The 23,030-nt window shown below is 40.6% G+C and overlaps 2 protein-coding genes across 6 annotated transcripts in view; one reads left to right on the plus strand and one right to left on the minus strand.

Moving 5' to 3' along the window:
• ZFYVE28 (zinc finger FYVE-type containing 28) overlaps positions 1-11,161 on the minus strand; it is a 146,698-nt gene extending 135,537 nt beyond the window's left edge. For 2 of the 5 annotated variants that reach the window (XM_021550715.3, XM_021550713.2), the window contains exon 1: positions 10,956-11,161. In XM_021550715.3, the coding sequence (XP_021406390.1) occupies positions 10,956-10,994 (39 nt within the window). In that variant the 5' untranslated portion in view covers positions 10,995-11,161. The remainder of the gene's footprint in view (positions 1-10,955) is intronic. The other 3 variants (XM_021550714.3, XM_021550712.3, XM_021550716.3) reach the window with 3 other exon arrangements.
• Positions 11,162-11,765: 604 nt separating this feature from the next.
• CFAP99 (cilia and flagella associated protein 99) overlaps positions 11,766-23,030 on the plus strand; it is a 48,743-nt gene continuing 37,478 nt past the window's right edge. Inside the window, exons 1-2 of the mRNA XM_021550731.3 lie at positions 11,766-11,862; positions 14,542-14,669. Coding sequence (XP_021406406.2) covers positions 14,550-14,669 — 120 coding nt within the window. The 5' untranslated portion in view covers positions 11,766-11,862; positions 14,542-14,549. The remainder of the gene's footprint in view (positions 11,863-14,541; positions 14,670-23,030) is intronic.

Here is a 23,030-nt window from a genome sequence, read left to right on the forward strand (position 1 = left end):
CTGTTTTACTATGCAGCATTACATCAGCAATTTGATTTCACAAAAAGCAAACAAAACAAAATCTGGAAGTAAAAGGCCCCACCTCAGTTGAGAACTCACACCCTCCAAATTACAGAAGCATTTTAGTGGAAGGAAACTTTTTTTTCCCCCCCCTCAGAAGTTTTGCAAGTCCACACACACCAGAGATGCTACCACGAGGGGGAGATGAGAAAGACAGAACTAAATGGAGGGATGGTTAGTGAGGCATCATTTTAACCATGACTAATTAACAGCTGAAAATCACCATTACCTATCTCCCATATGTTCTCATTTGTAAGACGGAGTTGGACACTAAATCTAAACATATGGCAACAGTAAGTTGCACTCCAATCTTTGAATAGCAAAGTACATACAATCTGGTCTATTGCTTCAGCTGTAAAATGATATTGCAGGGTAACCTAAAAGGAAAATTTTCTCATAAAAAGCACTGGATAGAAAGAAGTGGCAAATAAGGAATAAAATGGTTGAGAAACCCCCAAATTAAGCTTTTCTGGCTAGTTTGGCCATTGACCTACAATTAGGACACCAAATACCCTCTTCTCACCTTCATGCCTCAATCCCCCATTTCAGAGACAGGAAGCATGACTATTTATATTTGAAACATGCACAGATGATACCCAAGTTTTGGATCACACACAACATGCAGGCCCATGTGGATATATATATAGACTGAGAAATAACTGTAAAAAGAGCTGGAACCAACCTCACAACATTTCACTGCTTGACCGGACTGATAACAAACAACTCTGGGCTTAAGCAAAATTGTGCTTATCCTTCTTACAGTAAAACTAATGTTTCCAGGAGAAAGGTTGTCACCTCTTAACTCTTCAGGATTACTCATGAATTATTGTCTTACATAGTGTATGATTTCTCACAACGTACAAATTTCTACTAGACACATTTCTTTTCAAAATTAATCCAAAAGCTAATCAAATGCACTGAACAAGTCAGATGATATTATACAACAACCTCTTTGTTCCACAGGAAATAAACCCAATGAGGCACCTACAATTCACCAACACTACTTTTTAACATCAGAACAGTACATTATATAGACATGAAGACAGATATATATATTATACCAAGAAATTAACAGAACATTTCTAATGTAAAATATGGTTTTAATGTTTTCATTCTAAAAAGCATGTCATCTTTTCAAAGATTCATTCATTTTTGAAAAAAATTGCATCCCAGTTCCATGTCTAAAAATACTTCAGAATTCAGAAGTAAGAGTTTAACGTTAACTTATTGGTTTATTCTATCAATTATACACAGGACTGTCTACTATGAAACTGCCAAATAGTAACTCTCAAATTTCAATAGAAAAAGAAATAATTACAACCTAAGACCAAGGCTTCCTGAAATAAGCTAATTGTCAAAGGAAATAGTGTTGCAAATTAATTGAGAAAATGTAAGTTTAAAAATCACTGGACAAAAAAATTGTCAACAGAATAGAGACTCTAAAATAAAGAAAAATGCCTAAATGCCCAATAAGAAGCCTTGCTTCCTTGTCTCTTCTAGTGAGAGAAGTGAAGAGAAAAAAAACTACTGCCTTTCTATTTCAGTCCCTATCTTCCTACTGTCACCACTACTATCAGGTCTAGTATTTGTCAAGTATCCTGACTGAAATCAAGAAGGAAAAAAAAAAATTATAGCAGGTTTGCAATTATGCACAAAATTCCACCAAAAAATGTAGGGAATGTTAGGGAAACAGAAGATATTGCAAGCAGTAAACAAAACTTTTGGATACAAGGGTATGATATAACCTAGGGGAAAATAATTAAAAAGAAACTTAAAAAAAATTTTTAAATTCCAAATAACAGCAAAGTTAACAAAAAAAATCCACAAAAACCAGTCTTAGTGAAAATGAGAATACTTGCTGTGGATATAATATTCTCTTCAAATATACTTAGTCAGCTGCTTCAACAATATCATTAACAAAGGAATTATCAAAATACAATAAAACTACTGCAGATGCTCTTCCATAAAATAACTCCAGAACACCACCACAATAGCTGAAACCAGACTCTCCTACATAAACACATCAGTTCTCAACTACTTCAATATAAAGAAAATATTAGCCAAATTTAACAATTAACACCAGTGAGCACCTGTCAGTGCACATTAAGCACTTTTTAACATAAGGCCTCTTCCAATTATTTCCTCCTGATCATGACAACTTCCTTATGCTCGACTTTAAAAACCAAAAAAAAAGTAAGATAGATGTGCAGTGCACAGGAAGATCATTCCTCAAAAGAACACACTGCTGCTATGGTCTTGAAAACAAACTTTTAAATCCAGCCAAACTCTCCACCATGAACATTCATATCAAAGAAAAACAGACTTAAAGAAAAATCACTGCAATCAAAACTACATCCACACAAACAAGACCTGTGTTGTACACTTGCAATAAGCACCCATGGCACCACTTGTCCTTACAGGACCTCATGTAAGCACCACTCATCACCAAGGGACACAGACAAAACTAGCTGCCATTCCCACATCATCTCTTACACCTCAGTGAGGACCTGCAAGATTCCTTAAAATACATAGCAAAATAAATCATGGGTTCCAGATGAGATTAGAAGGGCCTCTGCATTTCTGCCTGTTCCTTACATCATACTAACTCTTCCTTACTCTGTAAGGGCTTCCATCCATCTTGCACCATAAAATTACACCAATTCCATCAAGACATTTTTGTAAGGCTGTTGACTAGATCAGATGTACTGGTCCAGCTTTACAAAAAATACTTAGAAAAAAACATTGAATATTCAGCAATACAGACATCCACTCCCTATTCAGGAATCTTGAAAATAAAGTAAAAAGCAGACAGTGCTTTGAGAGGATTTGGAGGGTTTTACAGGAAGAATGTTGGTATGTTCTCATTTGTATGCTAAGAGCAGACAAACTTCAACAACTGGACCAACACAGAAAGGTAACATTTCTGCCAGGAGATTGGTGCTTACAAAATGAGAATTAGACAAAGAGACATTACTATGAGAGCCCACACCATTCATAAAAGAAGTTTATTAGATGACAAACATCCAAAAGTCATTTCTAGACAAACACTCAAGACCCCTTTCAGGCTCAGGTCATTTCTTGGCAGGAAACAATAGCCTGAAAAAACTGTGGTTTTGAACATCTGATGAACTCCAGAAGGTCAGGAAATGTTTCCTACATTTAAAGGTTACAAAGGAAGGTGAGAATTAGAAGAATGCAAAGCAGAAATGCAGAACACCCTGAGCATCCGGTTAGTTTAGCCTCAGCCACCTATGATTCTCAGAGATCAAAGTGCCACTTGATGACAGGAATTAACACATTCCAGCATAAACATCACCCTGATTTAAATTAACCTGTGTTCCATTTCAAAATAAAGAGTAGGCATTTTGAAAGAGTAGGAGAGTCATCCTCCCTTTTTCCTCTCTCAAACTATTTTTCTAACATTTATATGGCAAGTCTTTTCTTTAACCCCATCTTTTTCACCTGTCTCCTCCAGTTTCTTTCCCCCCATTTGCTTCCCTTTCATTCACCCAGAATGGTGTACCCAGTACTGATACAATGCCCACTCTTACATTATTCATTCTGAATGACTATCAAGTATGAATAAAGACCCTACATGAGAAGAAAAACAAGCTTATGGCCTACCAAGACTATGCCAAGTAGAGGCAGAACTCGGCTCCTGTTTATCAGCTTTTCAGGGCATGTTATTCCTAAACAGTATCAAAAGTAGTAACAGCAATGGAGGAGAGGGTGGTGAACGCAGAAGGACCAGAGGAAGAACCACCATCTACAGGATCAGGAAGGTCAAGAGGAATTGTCAAGCTAGAGGTCTAAATAATAACGCAAAAAAGCCACTGACTACTGTAGTGACAAGCAGGAAAACCCTGCAGGGTAGAACAGACAAACAGGATGTTGTAAGTCTGACCCTTGTCATCAAAATAAATAAGAGCAAGACTTTACAGTCACACCAGCAAGGTGTAGTGAGCCAGGAATGTTTTATATTTAAGTTGTCTGAACATTCTAGCTCTCAAAAAAATCTCATTCTTTGCTCCACCCTAGATGTAGACTTCTAGAAAATGCATTACAACTTCTGTCACTCACCTGTTTTCAAGTAGCAGACAGCAGACAGTGCCTCAAAGGAAAACCATATCTTGTTACACTGAGCTGTCCACCAGAGCCAGGCTAAGTGCTTTGCTTTAGCTGACTTAGGGGCAGCTCGAGTTTATAGGATTCAGGAGCCTCAGCTAGCATGGAATGCAGCAGCTCACCTCCCGAATGCAAGCAGGGGGCACATGGCCATTACACCAGTGATTGTCATTTGAGACACAATGAACAGCTGGAATACTGAGTATGTTCAAGATGAAAACAAAGACTCAGCTGAGAACAGGTAAGACAGACTCAAATTTAGCAACATCCTCCAGTAAAACAACCAAGCTGGAGAAACTTGTTCTTTCACATGCACTATGAAGGTGGGTCAGTTCTTCAAATGTGAGCCAAATAAATATACGCAGCCTTCAAATAATTTATTTTTAACACCATAATTTAAAAATAGTTCTGCTGAATTAATTTAAGTCAATGTTGCCAGCACAACTGCCAGGAAAGTAGTTCACCATAACTATTAAAGCAGTTAAATGCAGCACATCAACAGCATTTGCACTGTTTATTTTTCAGTTAGTTCAGTAAGAAAATGTTCTTCTGTAGTCTGGTGCTGAGGTTATTCTTAGTGGGAGTTTTTTGGCATTCTTCTAAAATAACCTAGGACAAATTCACTGTGATTTTTAAGGAGTATTTTTTTTCTAAAGTCTGTTAACTACCATCACATTGTGGGAGGAAAACAACAGAATCTAAACATCGAAATCAGGTTTCCTGGAGAAACACCAGAAGATGAGTCTGTAGGACAAGGGACACACTAGGTAACACCACTGGCTGTTTGAAAAAGCTTCTAAAGAAAATGTTTACTCCACTGGAATAAAACTCAGCTTTAAGTACCAAGAAGTTAACTGTTATTATGAAGACCAGAAATATAAATGAATTGAAAAATTATTAGTCATTAAAAATAAAAAACTTCATGAGCTGTTGAAAAATAAGAGCACAATCTGTAGCTCAAACTCCTATGCTGCAGACTACCAATTTTTTTAAAAGAGCTCAGAGGAGACAGCAGTTTCCATTCATCTCTTCTTTGTCCCTAGGCATCTGCCGCAGGACAGAGATAACCACCAGACATCACACCAGACTAGATGGACTTTGCATCTGATATCTTATGATTCTGATCACAGCAATCCACATCAAAAAATAATTTCACGAGGTACAAACACACTTCACATCAGAGTAATTAAAAACAAACAAGCAATTCTGTTAGACAACCACAAGAGTGGTCTCTTTCCCTTTTTCAGCTACAGGTAAACCAAGGCTAAGAAACAATATGACTGCAAGTAATTGTCTTGATTTAGCTGCAGTGCTACAATACATCAGCAAAGAATTATTAGCTCCCACACTTGTGTTCAAACCACTAGATGGTGCTTCTAAAATGAAGCAATTCAATATGCAAAACTGAATAATGCATGATGATTTATAAGTTGCCTTCCTCAGGATTGTTATCAATAACACTGATTAATGTAGTTAAATAGCTGCAGACTCTGATCAGAGAGGGACAACAAGAATAATTACACAGTTAAGTGAGATCAAAGAGCTGATCATTAAAACAGGGACTTTTCAAAAAGCCAGTAACAGCTGTTTTCTCAAGTAAGAAAAACTCCTCAATCTTCTGTCTTGGAAAGTCATTAGTTGCTAATATAAATATTACACTAAATAATAAATTTTGTTCACAAACTGTTGTGCCAAAGGTTTTGAATACTGTATGGCACCAGTCAAACAAAAGTAAGTTATTAATAGCATTTACCTGTTCTTTCACTGTTCATTTTAAGACATTTTTCCCAAGAATAAACATGCTCTAATTCTCTTCTGTGAGTAGCAAATTCACTTTTAAGATTTGAAAATTATAGGTAAACTGAGATGCTAGCTGCTTTCCATCTATCACTGGGAAATCATCCTTCTTTTTTTATTCACGCCCCCCAAACAAGTATCAATAGTTGTTTGGCAATTCCAGCAGCTTTGTCCTTTTTCGTTTCTGACATTTCCATCCATTTAAACGCTGCTTAAAATAATTCTCTCTCTTCCTGCATCTCAATCTACTGACCCAATTTTAAAAATGCTTTTTGCATTATATTAAGCACAGTTAACTGTGTACTTTTTTACTACCTTCCATTCTTCTAACAAACTTCTATTCATATTTAAAATCCCTTTTTCTACTTACAGTCTTTTCCTACCAAAAAATCCTGCAAACATGTTTCTTTTCATGCCATTAAAAAAACCAAATCAGCTATTTCCTACTGTATCTTTTACTTTTTGGAGTCAGATTACAAGGCTGCTGAGAAAAATTACTTTGTGAAGTTTTTGGTGTTCAACGTTCACCTAGAACTATTTTTTTTTTTTTTTTTTTTTTTTTGATACAGAACCTCCCAGAAGTTATTTGGAGTTTTGCCACTGGCTCTCACTTTTCTACTTTAAGGGATTGCTCTAGATCAGCTAAGCATACTCTCTTCATCTTACTTGCTTGTTCCAAGATACCCTTTTACTATCTATTAAGCCTTTTTTTTCAGTTAGCATACCTATCTGCTGCTCCAAGTCCTTTAACAACTATAAGTAGCAACAATTATTACTAGCTATGAGTTACTTTCATAGAAATATAGCTAAGATCCTTTAAAAAGGAAAGAAAAAGCCACTATGCACAGAGAAACAAACCTCCTCCAAGTACCTGCCATTCCAGTTATCCCTAAATGCTACATCTGATCACAGAGCACCACTGCAGACACAATTAACAAGCAGCAAGAACCTCTTGAAGATTTATCTGCTAATCCAGCTGTAGAAAGTAATTATCAGATTTAAGAGACCCACGAACAGGATTTCAGAATAAACACAGGGGAAGAAAGTAACTACGATTCTCAGCATCTCAAGCACTCCAGGGGGAGAAGATGCTCAGCCTCTCAAGGGTGTGAAAGAGCTGTGCTGAGTACCCACTTGTCAGTAAGTGCTCGCTCCTAGCTACAAGTTGGGGCCATTTCAGTGAAGCCACCTTCACAGCCCCATGGGAGTCAGACAGACTTTGATTTAAAACAGACCCTGAGGGCACAGCTGCACTTTGGTCAGTCTTAGAGAAGGGGGGGTGTTAAAAACACATCGACAAAACCTCCAGACTTTATGCATATTTTGTGAGCATCCTTTAACTGGGGTCAGGCATTCACAAAGTAGTAACTTTACTACCAAAAATTACAAATTTTGACTGAATTACAGGAACATAGCTGCTAGAAGTTCACATTTACTATGTGAAAGAAACTAGGAGCAAAACAATTCAGAGATATAAACACCAAATAAGCAATATTTCTAAAATAAAAACATGAAAAATAAACATACCCTGAAGATGTTTCAGTCTGTTATGCTAAACAGATTAAAAAACATATTCAAGTTGTGGTTAGAGACAGACTTTTTTTCCCCATCATACACAAAACAGCTCTTTTAAAATAGCAATAAACATGAGCTCAATTCAAAGCAGGTACCTCTATGAGCTAGTAACCCATGTATTTTTCAAGCTAGTCTCCAGATTTAAGCAGCAGCATTCATAGAAATTATTCTGTATTCTCTGGACATCAAATGCATTTCAAATCTCTGCAAAACCAGCCCATTTTTGCTGGACACTCAGATCTTCCTGGGAGCAGGTTCTGACCGGACACCTGTGGAATGTTCCAGCAGGTACAAGATAAGAAATTCCCAGAAGTGGCAGGGAACATTTCTATTATATCTGTGCACACAGACAAATATCTTGATTTAGACAGGACCGTTCTTTTGCCTCAGAAAGGTGGTGATGCCTGGGAAGCCTGCAGTGTCCTGAGGAGGTCAGAGTAACTATTGCTCCACCGATGCGCTGCAATTCAAGAACACTACTGCTTCAAAAGCACCCCTCTGCAAAAGTGTTCAGAAGCAAACACCATCCTCCCTCCAAACACTTAAAAACCCATTGAATCCACAGTCCCCAAAAGCAAAACACATATTACAGACAACATTTTAAAAATTAAACAATCAATGTGGCACAGGAGGCTGGAAACAAAATCTTGTCTCTGCTCTGTCTCCAATACATCAGTTAAAAGTCTGCCTCCCGGCAGCTCTACAGATCACGTCACTGCTATTTATTTCATTCTCTGGTTACCTCTACCGCTGGCATTTGATCCAGTTTATCAGAATCTGGCGTATCAGCATACCTGAGGAACAGAGCTGGGCAGGAAGAGCACTGACTGAACAAGGATCTAGGGAAGCCGTGCTGTTCCCGTGACACACTCACAACATTAGTCAAGATCTTCCACTTCCTACACCCACATTTTCTCTCTCATTCTTGGTATGTTCAAACAGATGCAGCAGTTGCCAAGTAAATACCCCTGCCTCGATGCAGGTCGTGCATCTTGCAGTAACTCATGATTACCCCAAGATTTTTGTGATTTCACCTTGTTAAGCACTCTATTTCATTACCTTGTCTCCACCATTTAAAAAGATTAAGCTGAATTAATTTACATATTTTGGGGCTGTGTTTTTTCAGGGATGAATTATGAAATAGTTCCCCTAGGATTAAGCTACACCATATATTCAGATTTTTGAGCAGGCTGTACTATGAATTTGCTGCACTCTGATGTCATCCCACCCCTTGCCTTCAAAAGTACCTCTGAATAGACACCAAAGCTCTGGGCCAAACACCCAGTGGTATCAAAATCTGCTGCCATACACAAGTCCTATTATATGACAGTAGGACCTGGAATATTTCAGAAGAAGTATTCCCCATCACTGGGAGCAGCAAAACCTAACTGATAAAATGCACCTGGAGCCCACAGTACCTAACAGAAGTAACATAAATCCTGAGACCTGAGAGCCCCCACCAGAGTAAGTATTCAGCAAAGTCCTCTTCAAAACACATTACATTCAAAACAGACTCTGGAACCCACTGATCTTTTGGGAAACATTGCAAATTCCTTTAAATACAAAAGCAAGCAATACAACCAGGAAAGGTACAGTCTCTACATGTGAGATCCTCTGCCTCACCTTCTATAAAAGAAGTGCTATTCAAACCTCTGTGTATTTAATGACACGATCCACACCCACTCAACAAGCACACCAGGAAAAATGCCTTTTTCTGGAGCTCTTACAATTCACCAGAAATGCATTCTGAATACCAGAACAAAAATGACGTCGTAAGCTACTGAAACTAAGAAAAACTGTTGGCAAAGAAGGTATAAATAGACAACAAAAAGCAGTGGTGCTGGTTCTAAACCAACAACAATAGGCGTTCCTGATTTATGAGGCCCATTGTCATGCAACAGGCTTGAAAAGTCACTTTACCCCAAGAGAAGTCCCACAGAACTATAAGTATACCTTATTTGATACAGATCCTGAATGCCCAACACATGCCTTACAAGAAAGGGTCAGCAAATTAAAAAACAAGTTTTATCACAAAAAGATAAAATTGCTATAAGAAAGAAAAACAATGTGAAATCTAGTGACTTTTGTTTAAAAAACAGTGACAAGAGCTGTATTGAAAAATATTTCCTCTGCATTTAACAGTTTTCCTTTTTGTTCATTAACTATTCTTCCCTTGTATAAAACACCTACAAATAAGAAAATTCAATTTAAGTTACCTATAACTTGTTACTGTATTTCTGGTTACTAAATCTCTACATTCTCTCTCTTGCAGTTATTAGCAGCAATATCTGACAATTATGCGTTCTTCAGCAGTTCCCAAAAGTTAGGACTACATGTAAAATCCATAAAGCCAGTGTAATATGAACTTTTATTTTACAGCATCACCTTGGCTTTTTTTTTTTTCACTGCAACATACTGGCCAAAATACAGCCAAAAGAACGGAGTACATGGAAGGTGCACAAACTGAGACCCAAGACTGATAGCAAAGCATAGGAAAAAACGTCTGATAGAGACCAACAGAAACCAAAATTAAATCAAATACTTCAGAAAGTGAATAACTATACTGACTGCTGTAACGGCCGGACAAGAAAAAGATGCTAGAGATGTTCAAAACCAGTAATGTCCTTGATTTACGAGCCGAACATCACACACCAGATAAGATCACTCTCCAGACAGTTGTTACTTAACTCGAGGCAGAGGATGATAATTTCGTTGCAAAGCAAACTGCGATTCTTGGATTCCTTCCAAGAATTTCAAAGCGAGAAGGGCACAAAACACTCACAGAGCACCTCGCAGTAAATCTCCTAACTTCCGAAGTTTCCAGGTGCACACACACAGCGTTAACGGCACAACAGGAGCGCCCGAACATCTCCCGGAGCCGGGCTCGGCGCAGCCCGCAGCGCCCCGGGAGCGCCGCCCGGGCTCCGCCGCCTCCCCGCGGTGCCGGCGGAGCCCCGAGCCCGCCGCGGCTCGGAGCGGCGCCGCGGCTCGGAGCGGCCCCGCGGCTCGGAGCGGCCCCGCGGCTCGGAGCGGCCCCCGCTCGGAGCGGCCCCGCGGCTCGGAGCGGCCCCGCGGCTCGGAGCGGCCCCGCGGCTCGGAGCGGCCCCGCGGCTCGGAGCGGCCCCGCGGCTCGGAGCGGCCCCGCGGCTCGGAGCGGCTCCCGCGGCTCGGAGCGGCTCCCGCTCGGAGCGGCCCCGCGGCTCCCGCTCTGCTTTGTCATCCCGCCGCAGCGGGCGCCGCGCTCCGCGCCGCTCCCGCGCTCCGCCCGCGGGCTCCGCTCGCCCCACACGGCGCCCCCGGCCGCGGAGCGACCCGCGGCTGCGCGCCGGGAGCCGCGTCCCGACTTCCACCCGCGCCGTGACGGTGACCCCGGGCAGCGGCGGCTCCTCGCAACTTGCCTTGGGTTTGTACAGCCACTTTCTGAACCTGTTCATCATCACCGCGGCCGCTGGCACCCCGCTGCCGCCGCCGCCGCTGCCACGGGAGCTGCCGGCTCCACACCCGCGCCGCTCGGAGGACCGAGGCGAGCCGTGCCCCTGGCTGGGAGCTCCCCGGGTCGCGCTCTGCTCCCGCTCCGCCGCGCTTCCCCGCGGAGCGGCCGCCGGGCGCTCCCGTCAGCGCAGGGACCGTCCGGCGGCTCCGCGCGCGCCGCGCCGCCCCGACCGCCCCCAAAACATTGCGCGGCCGGCGGCAGCGCCGCCCCACCGCGCATGCGCGACACCGCCCCCGCGCCCTCCCCTCCCCACCCAATAGGGTGGCGGCCCGGGGCGGGCACGCGCAGTTGCCCCGCCCATCAACCTGCTCATTTGCGTAACACGTGGAGGGGGCGGGAAGATGCGTGCCGCGCAGGCCACGCCCCGGCTAACGCCTTGTTGCGGTGGCTGCCGGGAGTTGTAGTTTTCCGCGGGCCGCCCTGCGCGCGTCCGCTCGGGACTCGCAGACCCTACCAACGCCCGCCAGCGCTGTCCGTGCTCCAGCAACCGGCGCGCCACCGACCGCTGGCTGTCCATGAGCGGAAACACCCGGGGGAAAGGTACTAGCTCCGTGGCAACGGCAGCAAACAACCGCCGCCATCTTGTTTCCGCGCTCGTGTAGTTCCGGGTGCCCGGTCGCGCCGTTTCGCAGCACTGAGGCGGGCTCGCAGCAGGACTACAGCTCCCAGCAGCCCTCGCGCTCCTTGGCAACGGCGCGCGCGGGGTCGCCGCGGCTGGAGGGACCGCGCCGGGACACGGAGCAGCCCGGGACGGGAGCGGCGGGCACGGCCGGGGACGGGAGGGGCAGCGGCCGGGCGAGGCAGATGTGGCCGTACGTGACACCCCCGGAACGAGCCGGGTGCAATTCCCGACGCGTGAAAGCGGCGGGTGCCCTGGGCAGGCTCGTGGCTCCTTCGCTCCTTTGTTTTCATGCAGTCCTAGGATCACAGAGTGGTTTGGGTAGGAAGGAACCTTAAAGCTCATCCGTTCCCAACGCCCCCGCCCTGGGCAGGGACACCTTGCTCGGGAGCCGGCTGCTCCAAGCCCCATCCAGACCGGGCTGGAGCACTGCCAGGGATGGGGCACACACAAATCCTCCGGGCAGCCTGTGCCAGGGCCTCACCACCCTCACAGGGAGGAGTTCCTCCTGAATGTCTAATCTAAACCTGCTCTCTTTCAGTGCTCGTATTTATTAGCTGTTTGTAAGTACAACAGAAAGCATCAAGGGGCCTTACAAGTGTGTTATGCTGTGGACAGGGTTGCTGGGCTTTGTCCCCTGAAATTTTGGGCAAGTAGCCAGCCTTGGTGAACATTTGTTAACCCACCTCATAAACATAGTAAAACTTATTTGCAGAAGGTTTTGTACAATAAGTATTTAATTATAAAGTTGTGCAAGCTAAGAGATAAAAAAAATACCACGTCATGTTAAGGAAAACACTTGCAGTAGGTATGCAAAACATTCAAATACATGAAAAGTAAAATTAAGATCCTCAAAGTGAACATTTTCCATCTGATCTGTCTGAATTTTGCAGGGAGGCTTAGTTCAGCTCTTTTTAAGGACAGCTTTCATTAGAGGAAGTGCAATCACAGTCTTTCTAGGCCAGGAATGTGGGAGCAGATATAAAACCTGAAAGAACCTTTCAGGTCACTGAAACCAATTCCTACAATTGTGGCCACTCTTATCCTCTGTAATTGCTTTCAAAATATCTCCAAGCTCCACCATAAAATAAGGTCAAGTCAGGTTCTCGCCTCCTTTAACTGAAATCTACAGCTGATAATGGAAGAAAATTTCTGCCATTTTATACACAGTATAAATTTATATCACTTTGATACATAATAACTGGAGTAGTTTTCTAATCGATTGTGTGGAAATAAGGGTGCATATCATACAAGAAGCATTTTATTCTCAATGTGTATGTTTTTAAAACATTGCCAAAAATAATAACAGCTTATTAGAAGTGGGGTCTTTTCTATTAAGACCCCCTATGTGTTCAGAGATCTGAAGGCATCTTAGTTTTCACATTCCAGTTTTGGGGCTTAATGATTGTTATTTGGGAGGAGGTGTGGATATCAGAGCATGAGAGCTCGAATTTCTTACTGGTATGCCAGAACAAAAAGCATTTGTTACTGGCAGAGCTGTTGGAGCCTGAATTATGATTCACTCTGAAGTACAGAGATATTCCTCCCTCGCTTATCCAAAATCCCTTGTGAGTGTAAGAACCTTGGCAGGTTCTTACCTGAGAAAAAAATGATTCTCAGAGGAGTGGAGTAACAGTGATTCCCTTGCACAGTGGTGCCTTTTTCTGTATTTGTCATCCCTTATTAGGATCCAACCCTGTTTTGCTGGACTTTTTTTTTTATTTAGACATTTTGTCTTAATCATAACAGGTACCTAAATGGCTATAGTGAATGTAATCACAGACAAACTCTTTTTTTCAGTTCTTTGAGATTAGGAATGAAAAGTGCTTTTTAGGCAATTACTTAGTAAGATGGTACTGAAAGGTAGAGTACAATACCACTGTGTCTGGAAATATTATCATAATACTTAAAACGGAGAAATTAATTATGTTTACCACAGTGGGGATGAATCATCTGGATCAGGCATTCTTTATTGACGTCAAAATATTGTGATATATAAAATACAAGAATTATTTTCAAAATTACATTTTTATTTTCACCATGGAAAGGTGCTTTTGTTCTCTTTTTTTTTTTCCCATTGCTAAACCAGCTTAATGACTTTCAGGCCTGGTAATTGCTGTGATTGGTCTTTCATACACAACAACGTGTGTGTGTGTGTGTGTGTGTGTGTGTGTGTGTAGGAACAAATGCATTATAGTTCTTGTCATCTGAACATTAAAATTGAGGTAACAAGTCCTACACATTCTCAGACATATGGGTAAGGCTTCATTTGAGAGAGACAAAATCCAGTCATTTCACAAGAAAAGCATCAAACATAAATACTCAACTGCTGTGCCTTCACAAACCTTGGCAGTGGCCCAGACCACTGAAATGCTGTGATCATGGCCCAGCCTGCTGACCAACAGTCACTGCTTCCTTATAATTCCTCTCTGTTCCTGTTCTTTTGTTGCTTTTGAAAAACAGGCTGTTTACAGCAACATGTGATGAAATTTAAGACTAAAATTTTGCTTTCTGATACATCTCACTGGGAACAGCAGTGTGTTAAGTAGGACCTGTGTGCACACAGGGAAAAGTCCATGTTTCTTTCTATATTATCTTTAATTATATTTTGTCAAATAACCTGGTGCAGTAGCATTTATCCTTAAGATATTTTGAGATATTTACAATATGTCATTTTGTCTTTTGTTTTCTTGATGTTTGTACTGTATTTTCATTTCCCCTGTCAGCTGTTCTGAGTAACTGTGATTTTGAAAGCTTGACCTAAATGTTCTCTTCTGCATTACTGCAGTCTAACTTCTGTATGAGCCTATCACCATGCATTATGCCACAACTGAAGGAGGCACGAAAAAATAATGATTTTCTGTATTTATAGGATTCTCCATGGTGAAGATGGTCAGCCACAGAGAACTTATTGCACTAATAGTGCAACAGCTTAACAAATTCAACCCTGAATATCAGAGCATGGAGGATTTCTTGAATGAATCAGCTATGATGTTGCAGGTATATTAAGTTTTGGTTGATCTTACACAGTTTACTTTGTTACTGTGTGATTTTAAATGCAAAGGTATCTGTTTTCTAACGTGTTGTTGTAGCTTTCATTGATTTCCCTTACAGTGACATTTTTTGTTCATGAGTAAAGCCTAAATTTCTTATGGTTATCACCAGAAAACATGGCAGTAAAGCCCAGAGGGGTTGAAAAACTGCTTGGATAACAACAAGAGGAAGGGAAAAAAAAGCAACAACCTTCTAAAATTGATGAGATAGTCATAGGGAAAACTTCTGTTCCACTTCTGATTAAGCTGTTTTGAAGATTCTTACTCTTTTCTTCCTTCCAAGCAGAAGTTTCTGACAGCACCACCCATTTGTATGTACAAATGCAGGTCAGAAGCTGAGTCACAAGATCAGGTATTCTTGCTTTGAGGACATAAGTGACCACCACAACAGTGGGATAGAAGGACAGTGACAATAAATCAGCCAGCAGATTCTAATGTAATACTGCAAGTAACCAGACCATGATTTTCCCATTTGTTTCTGTTCTGGCTGAAGCAGTTTCCATCCTTTCCTGACCATAATGTGTCACCTCTTCCCATCTCTTTGTCCTCAGTGTCACCCTGAATTGTGCTGAGGCAGCTAGTGGAGTGAATCAGCTTTAGCAAATCACTAAGGGAAAACAGTAATATTGTTTAGACTGCTATTGTCTGTGTGTGCCGTGTGTTATCAAATGACATTGCTGGAGCCCTGATTCCACACTGCCATGTGGCTCCAGTGCTCATTTCCCCTTCTGACAATAAGGTATAAACCACTGCTATTCCAGTCAGATAGTCTTTTGCATTGATTTTGCATAAATACAAATGAACTAAAGGAATATAAAACTGTGGAGGTGTGGTAAGAAAGCCAGGGGCTGAGCAGTGGCTTCACACCCATTCCTGGGGTGCTTGCCTTCTCCAACAGTTGCCACTCAGGCCCCTTTTCTCTGACCCTGCCCTCCTGCCTTGTAGTACTGGCTTAACTCTTTGTGATTTATATTCTAATTACATCAGGGAACTGATCCAGTTTCAAAGTAATCATTTTTCACTGGGCAGAGAGCAGGTAAATTCAGTTACCACTGCTGCCAAAATAAATGTTTACAAAATATGAGTCTTCAGATCATTGTTCTTCTCAGCCCAGGAAAGGTGATAGATACAAAGACAAAAGAAGGAGTGAAATATGAATTAATTAGTGAAATATGAATCCAAAGTTTCATAATAAACCCTTTAAGAAAGGGAAGGACAGGGAGGATAGCTGAGGCCAAAGGCAAGGCCAAAATCTTTCTCTGGGTTACTTTTAGGTCTCATAGAATTTATCGAAGAAAGTAAAAAGTAAGACCTGTGTTTATATAAAATTCAATTTTGGTTCAGTACCAAATGGGTGATTAAAATTCATCATGAAAAATTCACTTAATTCTTTCTTTTCTGTTTCATAGGAGGCAGATAATCCTAAAAATATTGTAGCATTTTCGTGCACCTGATTTTCAGGTTTGGTAACTTAACAGTTAGCCAATATTAACTAATCCATGCAGAAACTTCCTTCAGTTTGTATCCTGATTAACAGCCTGGCTCTAAATCACAGACTGGATTCATACCTGTTTGTCTCATGCCAGCAGCACAAAAAATAGCAAAGCTCAGGTTGTCTACTGACCAGGAAAAAATCAGGAGAGTCAGATTCCAAGAGACCAAATCTAAGTAATTACAAGACTCAGCTCTATATTTATTTGCTGACTTAGGTGTGCAGTATATCACACTTGACTTCTCTGCAAGTCTTCTGTTCTTTTAAACTCTTTTAACAGTTTTCCATCCCCTCACAGTGCATTCAGATATTAACACTGCAGGTGTCATTCATGATGTATATCTTTATTGTATTTGGGTGGTTTAGAGTCTATGTCTTCTAATGTGGTATCTGAGGTGTCTTGTTTAGTTCTTTGATAACTTGTTGCTGGCCTCCATAAAATATCCTCCTTAACCTATTGTTCACCTGTCTGGGGATGTTTCTGGTGAAACCAACAATTTTGGGCTAGACTATTTCCCTCAAAATAAAAGCACAGTACACAAAAGTCATTCTAGAACATATTCAAGGAGTTCAGCACCACACTGGCAGGGGCTGCAGGAGCCACTGTGATGCCAGTCTTGTCAAGTGCCAGATCCTCAAAATAAGTACCTCTGACAGCCACACACTGCCACCTGAACTGCCAGGAGCCAAGGACATTCTGCAGAGCCAAACCTCTGTCAGAACAAAGTAGATTTTAAGAGCAGTATATGTAGGAACTGATTGAAACTAAACAAAATTACTCCTTTGGAAATCTGATAGAGGAAATGAAGAGATGGGCATCCTCGGCTGATCAGAAATGGGGAAGACATCAGCAAAAAGTAAGAAATGAAATGCAGAATGGAAATGAGTTGTGAAGCATCTTGACAGGCAGCTTTAGTTTTATGTGCTAGAATCAACTGTGAGATGGTAGGTGGAGTAAGTGGGTCAAATCAATGGACTAGCAGGATGAACTTAGCAGTAGCATTCCAGATGGTTGGTTTCCTAAGATGGGGTTGGTTAAACCCACAACAGAGACACTTATTTCATTAAAATAGAAAACTCTGAGAAACTACCTTCGATTTTTAGCTAGGAAGTGATAGGAAAATACTATTTTAAATGTGCTGCTCAAAAACAGTGAAGAAGATGTGCACATAGTGATGATTATCTGCATGAAAAATGACCTCTGGAGTCATGGGTTTGACTGACAGGCAGGGTGGCAATAGAACCAATAACTGAGGAAAGAAGTAGCATAAGAGTGCCGAAGCTTTGTCTTTGCACTGTTGAAATTAAACTGACAGCATTGAGAAGGAAATGTCACAGACAGAGGTTTGCATCCTAGCCTGAAGTTTAGGGTTCTTATTTGTGTACATGATAAATGGGAATATGTTACAAAAGGAAGCTGGATGCAGTGCTACAGGAGGGAGTCTGGAAGGCACAATCTGTCTTGATCCAAATATCCCTGTCAGCCATTTGCCAACAGCAGGAGACCATTCTTGTGGGAATCCTTGCAAATTAAAGCAATAAAAATATCTGGTGAACTGAGGCACAGGAAAAAAAGTGAAAGTGGGCAAGCAATTATATTTTAAAATGAAGGACTTTACAATATGAATGTATAAAAAAAAAAAGAAGCAAAAAATAAATCAGGTTGAAGCCATCAAGTTGAAAATATATTTGCTTTGCAAATGATAGTAAGAAGGAATTCAAAGATTTTCATATTGTATCTTTTACTAAGTATACAATCAGCCACTGTTGAATATTCTGATCACAATCCAACAGGTTTCTTTTGGTTTCACTCTGCTGCTGCAAAGGTGACAACAGTTCAGAGCATAGTCAATCTTCAGCAAGATTTTATTTTTAATTTCTAGATGCACATAAAGTTACATAATTAAACAAAAGTCAAAATACATGATTATGTGAAATAGTATATTTTAGTCTCTCATAGAAACTGTGTAGAAATGTTTATATTTTGACAGTGCACAATGGCTGTACTGTAGAGGTTTGGAATACTCTGCTAGCCAAATATTGAGTGCATGGCAGAGAAGGATAAACTGAGTTCTGTTCAATGCTCCATCATTTTTCTATCCCTGGCCTTTTTCTTGCCCTCAAGTTTATTTGCTCACGTCTCTTTATTTAACCTGTCCCAGTTCCATCTCTTCAAGTGGTTGGTTCCAGTACTATTGTCCTGTGCAGCAAGTCCTGCCCACCTCTTTGGTATTGTTCTGCTCACTTCAAAGTTCTTGCACATTCAGTTCCAATCTCTACTGTACCTCAATCAAATGAGAAATATCTCTCTCTCTTTTCAAACTGAAGCCCACAAGAGGCAGATGCCACAGAGAAAGTAGGTGAGACAGGATCTCTTCTACCAGTTTGAGCTCCCAGACTGAGCCAGTATGACTTGTTCCAGCCTCACCCTCTATTGTAGTGAAAGCTCTGCATGCCCTGCACTGGGCACGGTAAGGGCACGCACAGCCCTCAAGGGAGTTCACTGCTACAGTTTAAATTCACACAAAACACATGCAAATGGCTATTTTTCACTTGGCAAAATGTGCTTGGATTTTCATAAGAAAACCAAAAGGCCAAATTTGTAAGGCACTGCTGACTCCTGTATGCCACTTTGAAAATACATCCCCAGCTGTTTCCCTGCATTTGGTTTGAAAATACCTAGTATTTCCAAACAGGTAAAAAACCTGAAATTTTGACAACTTCGTGTCAAAAATCAGTTACATTTATGAGGCCATGTGAGCTACTCTCCACTTGTTCCTCTCAAATATCATAGGAGGTTATCCATTCGCTTCAGCAGAAGAATAATCAACCTCTTGATTATTATTTTAACTTCTTAATGCATCTTTATAGTTTTATTCAAATGTCTGTTCCACCTGAGCATATTCTCTTAGTGCAGGAAATCTTATTTCAAGATTTGAGACAGAAATCCCTTGGGAAAACATTTGGCTGTACAGTCTGCTTCTGAGTATATTCCAGAGGGGCTGCCCAAAGTTAGCAGCATTACCCTGTACATTCCTTGGTTTACATGAGAAAAGTAGTTTATTTGTAGGAAATTGATGGCATTAGATTCTGCTCTCCAGAGGTTTTTTCCTAGCTGTATGTGGGATTTAGCTTTACACAGCCCATTTACAGCAGTGATGGCTGCACACCCAACCCCTGTGTGCTGCTTGAAAAAAGCACCCATCTCTCCCTGCATTTTTGTAATTGAGGTAGATCAAGAAGATACTACATCAAATAACCACTAGGACACATTTTTCATTCATTGCACTTTGCAGCCACTCAGGGTTTCAATATGCAAGTAGGAAATCAGAAAATTAGTGCCAAAAAAAAAGAAAGTGAGGTTAAAGAAAGGTAAACTATTACTGGGACAGTAGTTCAGGTCTGACTCAACCACTGTATGCATAAAGATAGAATGTTCTTTTGGTGTGATGGAAATGCATAAACAGACTGCTGAGTGCCAGGGAGCTGTCAGTGTTTAAAACCAAGGTGCGAAGAGAGAACATGATCTCTACAAGGCCACTCGGGAAGCAAGAAAGATACGTCCAAATCTCAGCTCCTGTCTTCCAACTCCTAGTGCAGGCTTCTGTATAAAATTGGAGTTAGGAAAACTCACTGATTATTAGGCTCTTGTTTTAGAGAAAAAGAGATCAAATATGGAAGGATTTTTAATTCTTGAATAATGGGAAATTAATAACACAGTTTCCTCTAATTAGGATGTGATCAAAATCAGTCTAGAGATGTTAAACTCCATATATTTTATTTCTGCTATATGTTTATTGTTCTCAGTGAGTGATCAGACTTTATGTTTTCCCAGGAACTTTGAGTTGTAATTTAGTTATTTATAGTCTTCACGTTTATTGTACTGTAATTTACAATGTTGATAACATTTGTTTTTCACTGCAAATATTTTCAATAAAACCGCAAATTCATTAGCAATATGATGGATGATTCCTAACTGCAACAAACAAACCTCACCTTCAATCACAAAGAATCATATTATTCCCTCAAGCCTCCTAAAAACAAAGAAGTCCAGTTAAACGTTTTTGCTTCAGTACTGTGACCTTGTTACTATTAAACCAGAATTCAATTCTAATTATCTTGAATAACACATTAACTTTAAATAATTCCTAAGTCTATCTCAGATCTTTGTTATATATTCACATTCAAATTTACATCTGTTCCTGTTGTTCTTCATTTGAATGATCAGATTTCTTCTTCTTGTTTATCTTCCTAAATGCTTTTTAATGCTTCTTGTATCAGACTGATGCCATCCAGATAATATTTTCATTCCTCTGTACTAAACCCCCTTCTTTTTACTAAGCATTATTCACTTAAATCTGTCAGAAATTATCCATATCCAAAGGTGATCTTTCATACAGTGCATGGTGTACATAAGGCTAATTTCATCAGACCTTTTATAGGAATGGACTGCATCTGTTCATTTTAAAAAATATTAAATTTTGTATCTAACTGAAGTGTCCCAGGTATTGTTCTTCCTTGTGACTGTCAGAATCAAGCTTTGGCTATGACAACAAGAGACAGATTTTAACACAGGAGTTACAAATCAATGTTCATGCCTTTCTCTATGCTCATAGCTCACTTTATTTTCAGTGGAATTACCTGCTTCAATCAGAGTTGCAGGATCAGACCCATCAAATTGACCTTCCTACATACATCCCAGCTACAGAAGAGCCTATTTCTGTAAAATCAGAACTGCCACCCCAAATTCACTGTTCTGTTCCTTTATCCCTCTCATGCTGATAGCGAGATATGTTTATGAGCTTCCCATTTCACAAGAACATGGTGTGATTTGGCACAACTCTTCCTAGTTCTCATTTGTGCTGGTTCAGCTGTGTCTCACACATGCCCACTCAACTGATTTTACTCAATTGGCAGTAAAATCCTCAAATGTCAAAAGTCATATATTTAAATATGAAGACAAAGTAATGCAAGAATGATAGATTTGGTGAAATAAAAGGAAGTCTAATTTGTATTTTTATTTACTGACATAAATGCAGATTAGGATCTTTGTAAGGAAATTATGGAATCAGTTTTCTGGAATGTTCTGGGATTTAATATTAAGTACAAGGGAAAATAATGTTCACTGTACTTTTAATACAGCATTGGTCAGCACTGTCTGCTCTAGATGAAAAATACTAGCTTGTGACACCAACACGGATTGTGAATAGTAGAAGCAGAATATTTTCCTACTTATATCCAATGATCCCAGGGGTTTTTCCCACTTACTTCAGAGAGAAAGAAGACTGGGTTCTGATGACTGATTCAAGCCCTGGTGACGTCAGTAGGAATACTTTCTTTCATTTTTACAGCATTTTGATTAGACCCTTGGAGAGGACTAGCACTGATAACTGAAGCACTCTAATCAGACTCTATCTGCAAAATGTGCACGTTCTTCCTAGATGTTCTCTACATACTATTGCACAGTTCTCTCAGAAGGTGAAAGCTATTTTATCTTTTCATCAAATATTATTTCTAAAATGTTTGTTTCACCTAAATTATATCCTTAGCCTGAGAAGTCTCAAACAGAGCATGGCTGATATTTCTTTCCCTTTTTCACTCCAGAGAGAAGAGCTTTTCTTTCTCCTTTTCTGATCTCTCTGGCCCCTTCAAACAGGTCCCACTGTAACCAGCCTTGTTATAATACACCCATGGTGGAGGAGCTTTCCTTTTGTAGATATTTCTCCATTTAATTCATGCTATTTTGTGTACTAACCCATGGTGGAAGTTGTGTTCAAAGCCCTTTTTACCCATTCTCTTCTCTCCTTGAGGAAACTTGACTGATTCCCAGCTACAGCTGTGTGCCAGAGAGCAGGAAAAATACATCCATGGAAGCAGACTACAGGTATTAGGGTTTTCCCAAAAGGGGGAAGTAAAACCAATCAGCACATAATTAGACAAGAATCACATTTCTTTCCCAGGACCATTCAGGATAAATTCAGACAGAATCAAGTTGGTTTTTTTTTTTACAACTTAAACACTTAGTAATCAGAAAAAGCTGGAATTGGATGCCATGGAGAGAATAGTGTCAGATATTTGTATCTGTTGAAGATCTGTTTTGTCTTCTGATATTTTTAATATTCAATGAACAGAAGATGAGCACTGCATGTGTTACTTTCACCTGTAAATTATCTGGCCTTCTTTACACTGAAGGGCTCAGACATAGTTGCAAACTTAGCTAACTGCTAGTTGTTTCAGAGAAATATGTTATTAAAGTGTACTTAAAAAGGTAAAAAGTTGCTCTGATGGACAGAATAAATGCTCACAAATTAGTGTTTATTAATTCTTTTTGGCACCAATGACTTAATGTGTTGCTTGGGGCAAATCTCTTACCTGCTCCATGCTATAGTTCCTGCCTGTACAACATGGTATTAGCCAAAAGCAATCTCATTAAATACAATTAATGCTAGTAAAGTGTTTTGAAAACCTCATACAGAAGGTGCTATAAACATACAATCTGTCATACTGTACCATTTCAGGATCACTTGACGCTCTCTGAAATGCATCCCACTGACATAAAGCACAGCACAAAGCCCCACAGAAAGAATGCATTTAGCAATTAGTGCTAGAAATTACACCTGACCAACATATTATTTTCCCAAAGCTATTATTATTTCAGACATACAGATAAACTGTAAATATCCTGGATGAGCTTTGTAGAGGACACAATGCACTTTCTGTTGAGGAGTATCCTAACTGGTTTAAAGCACTGGCTGAGGTTTTGAGTCACTAGATTATCTGCAGGGCTTAACCAACAATTGGCTCACCTTTGGGATT

This window comes from Lonchura striata, chromosome 4 (assembly GCF_046129695.1).
Source record: "Lonchura striata isolate bLonStr1 chromosome 4, bLonStr1.mat, whole genome shotgun sequence".
Classification (NCBI taxonomy): Eukaryota; Metazoa; Chordata; class Aves; order Passeriformes; family Estrildidae; genus Lonchura; species Lonchura striata.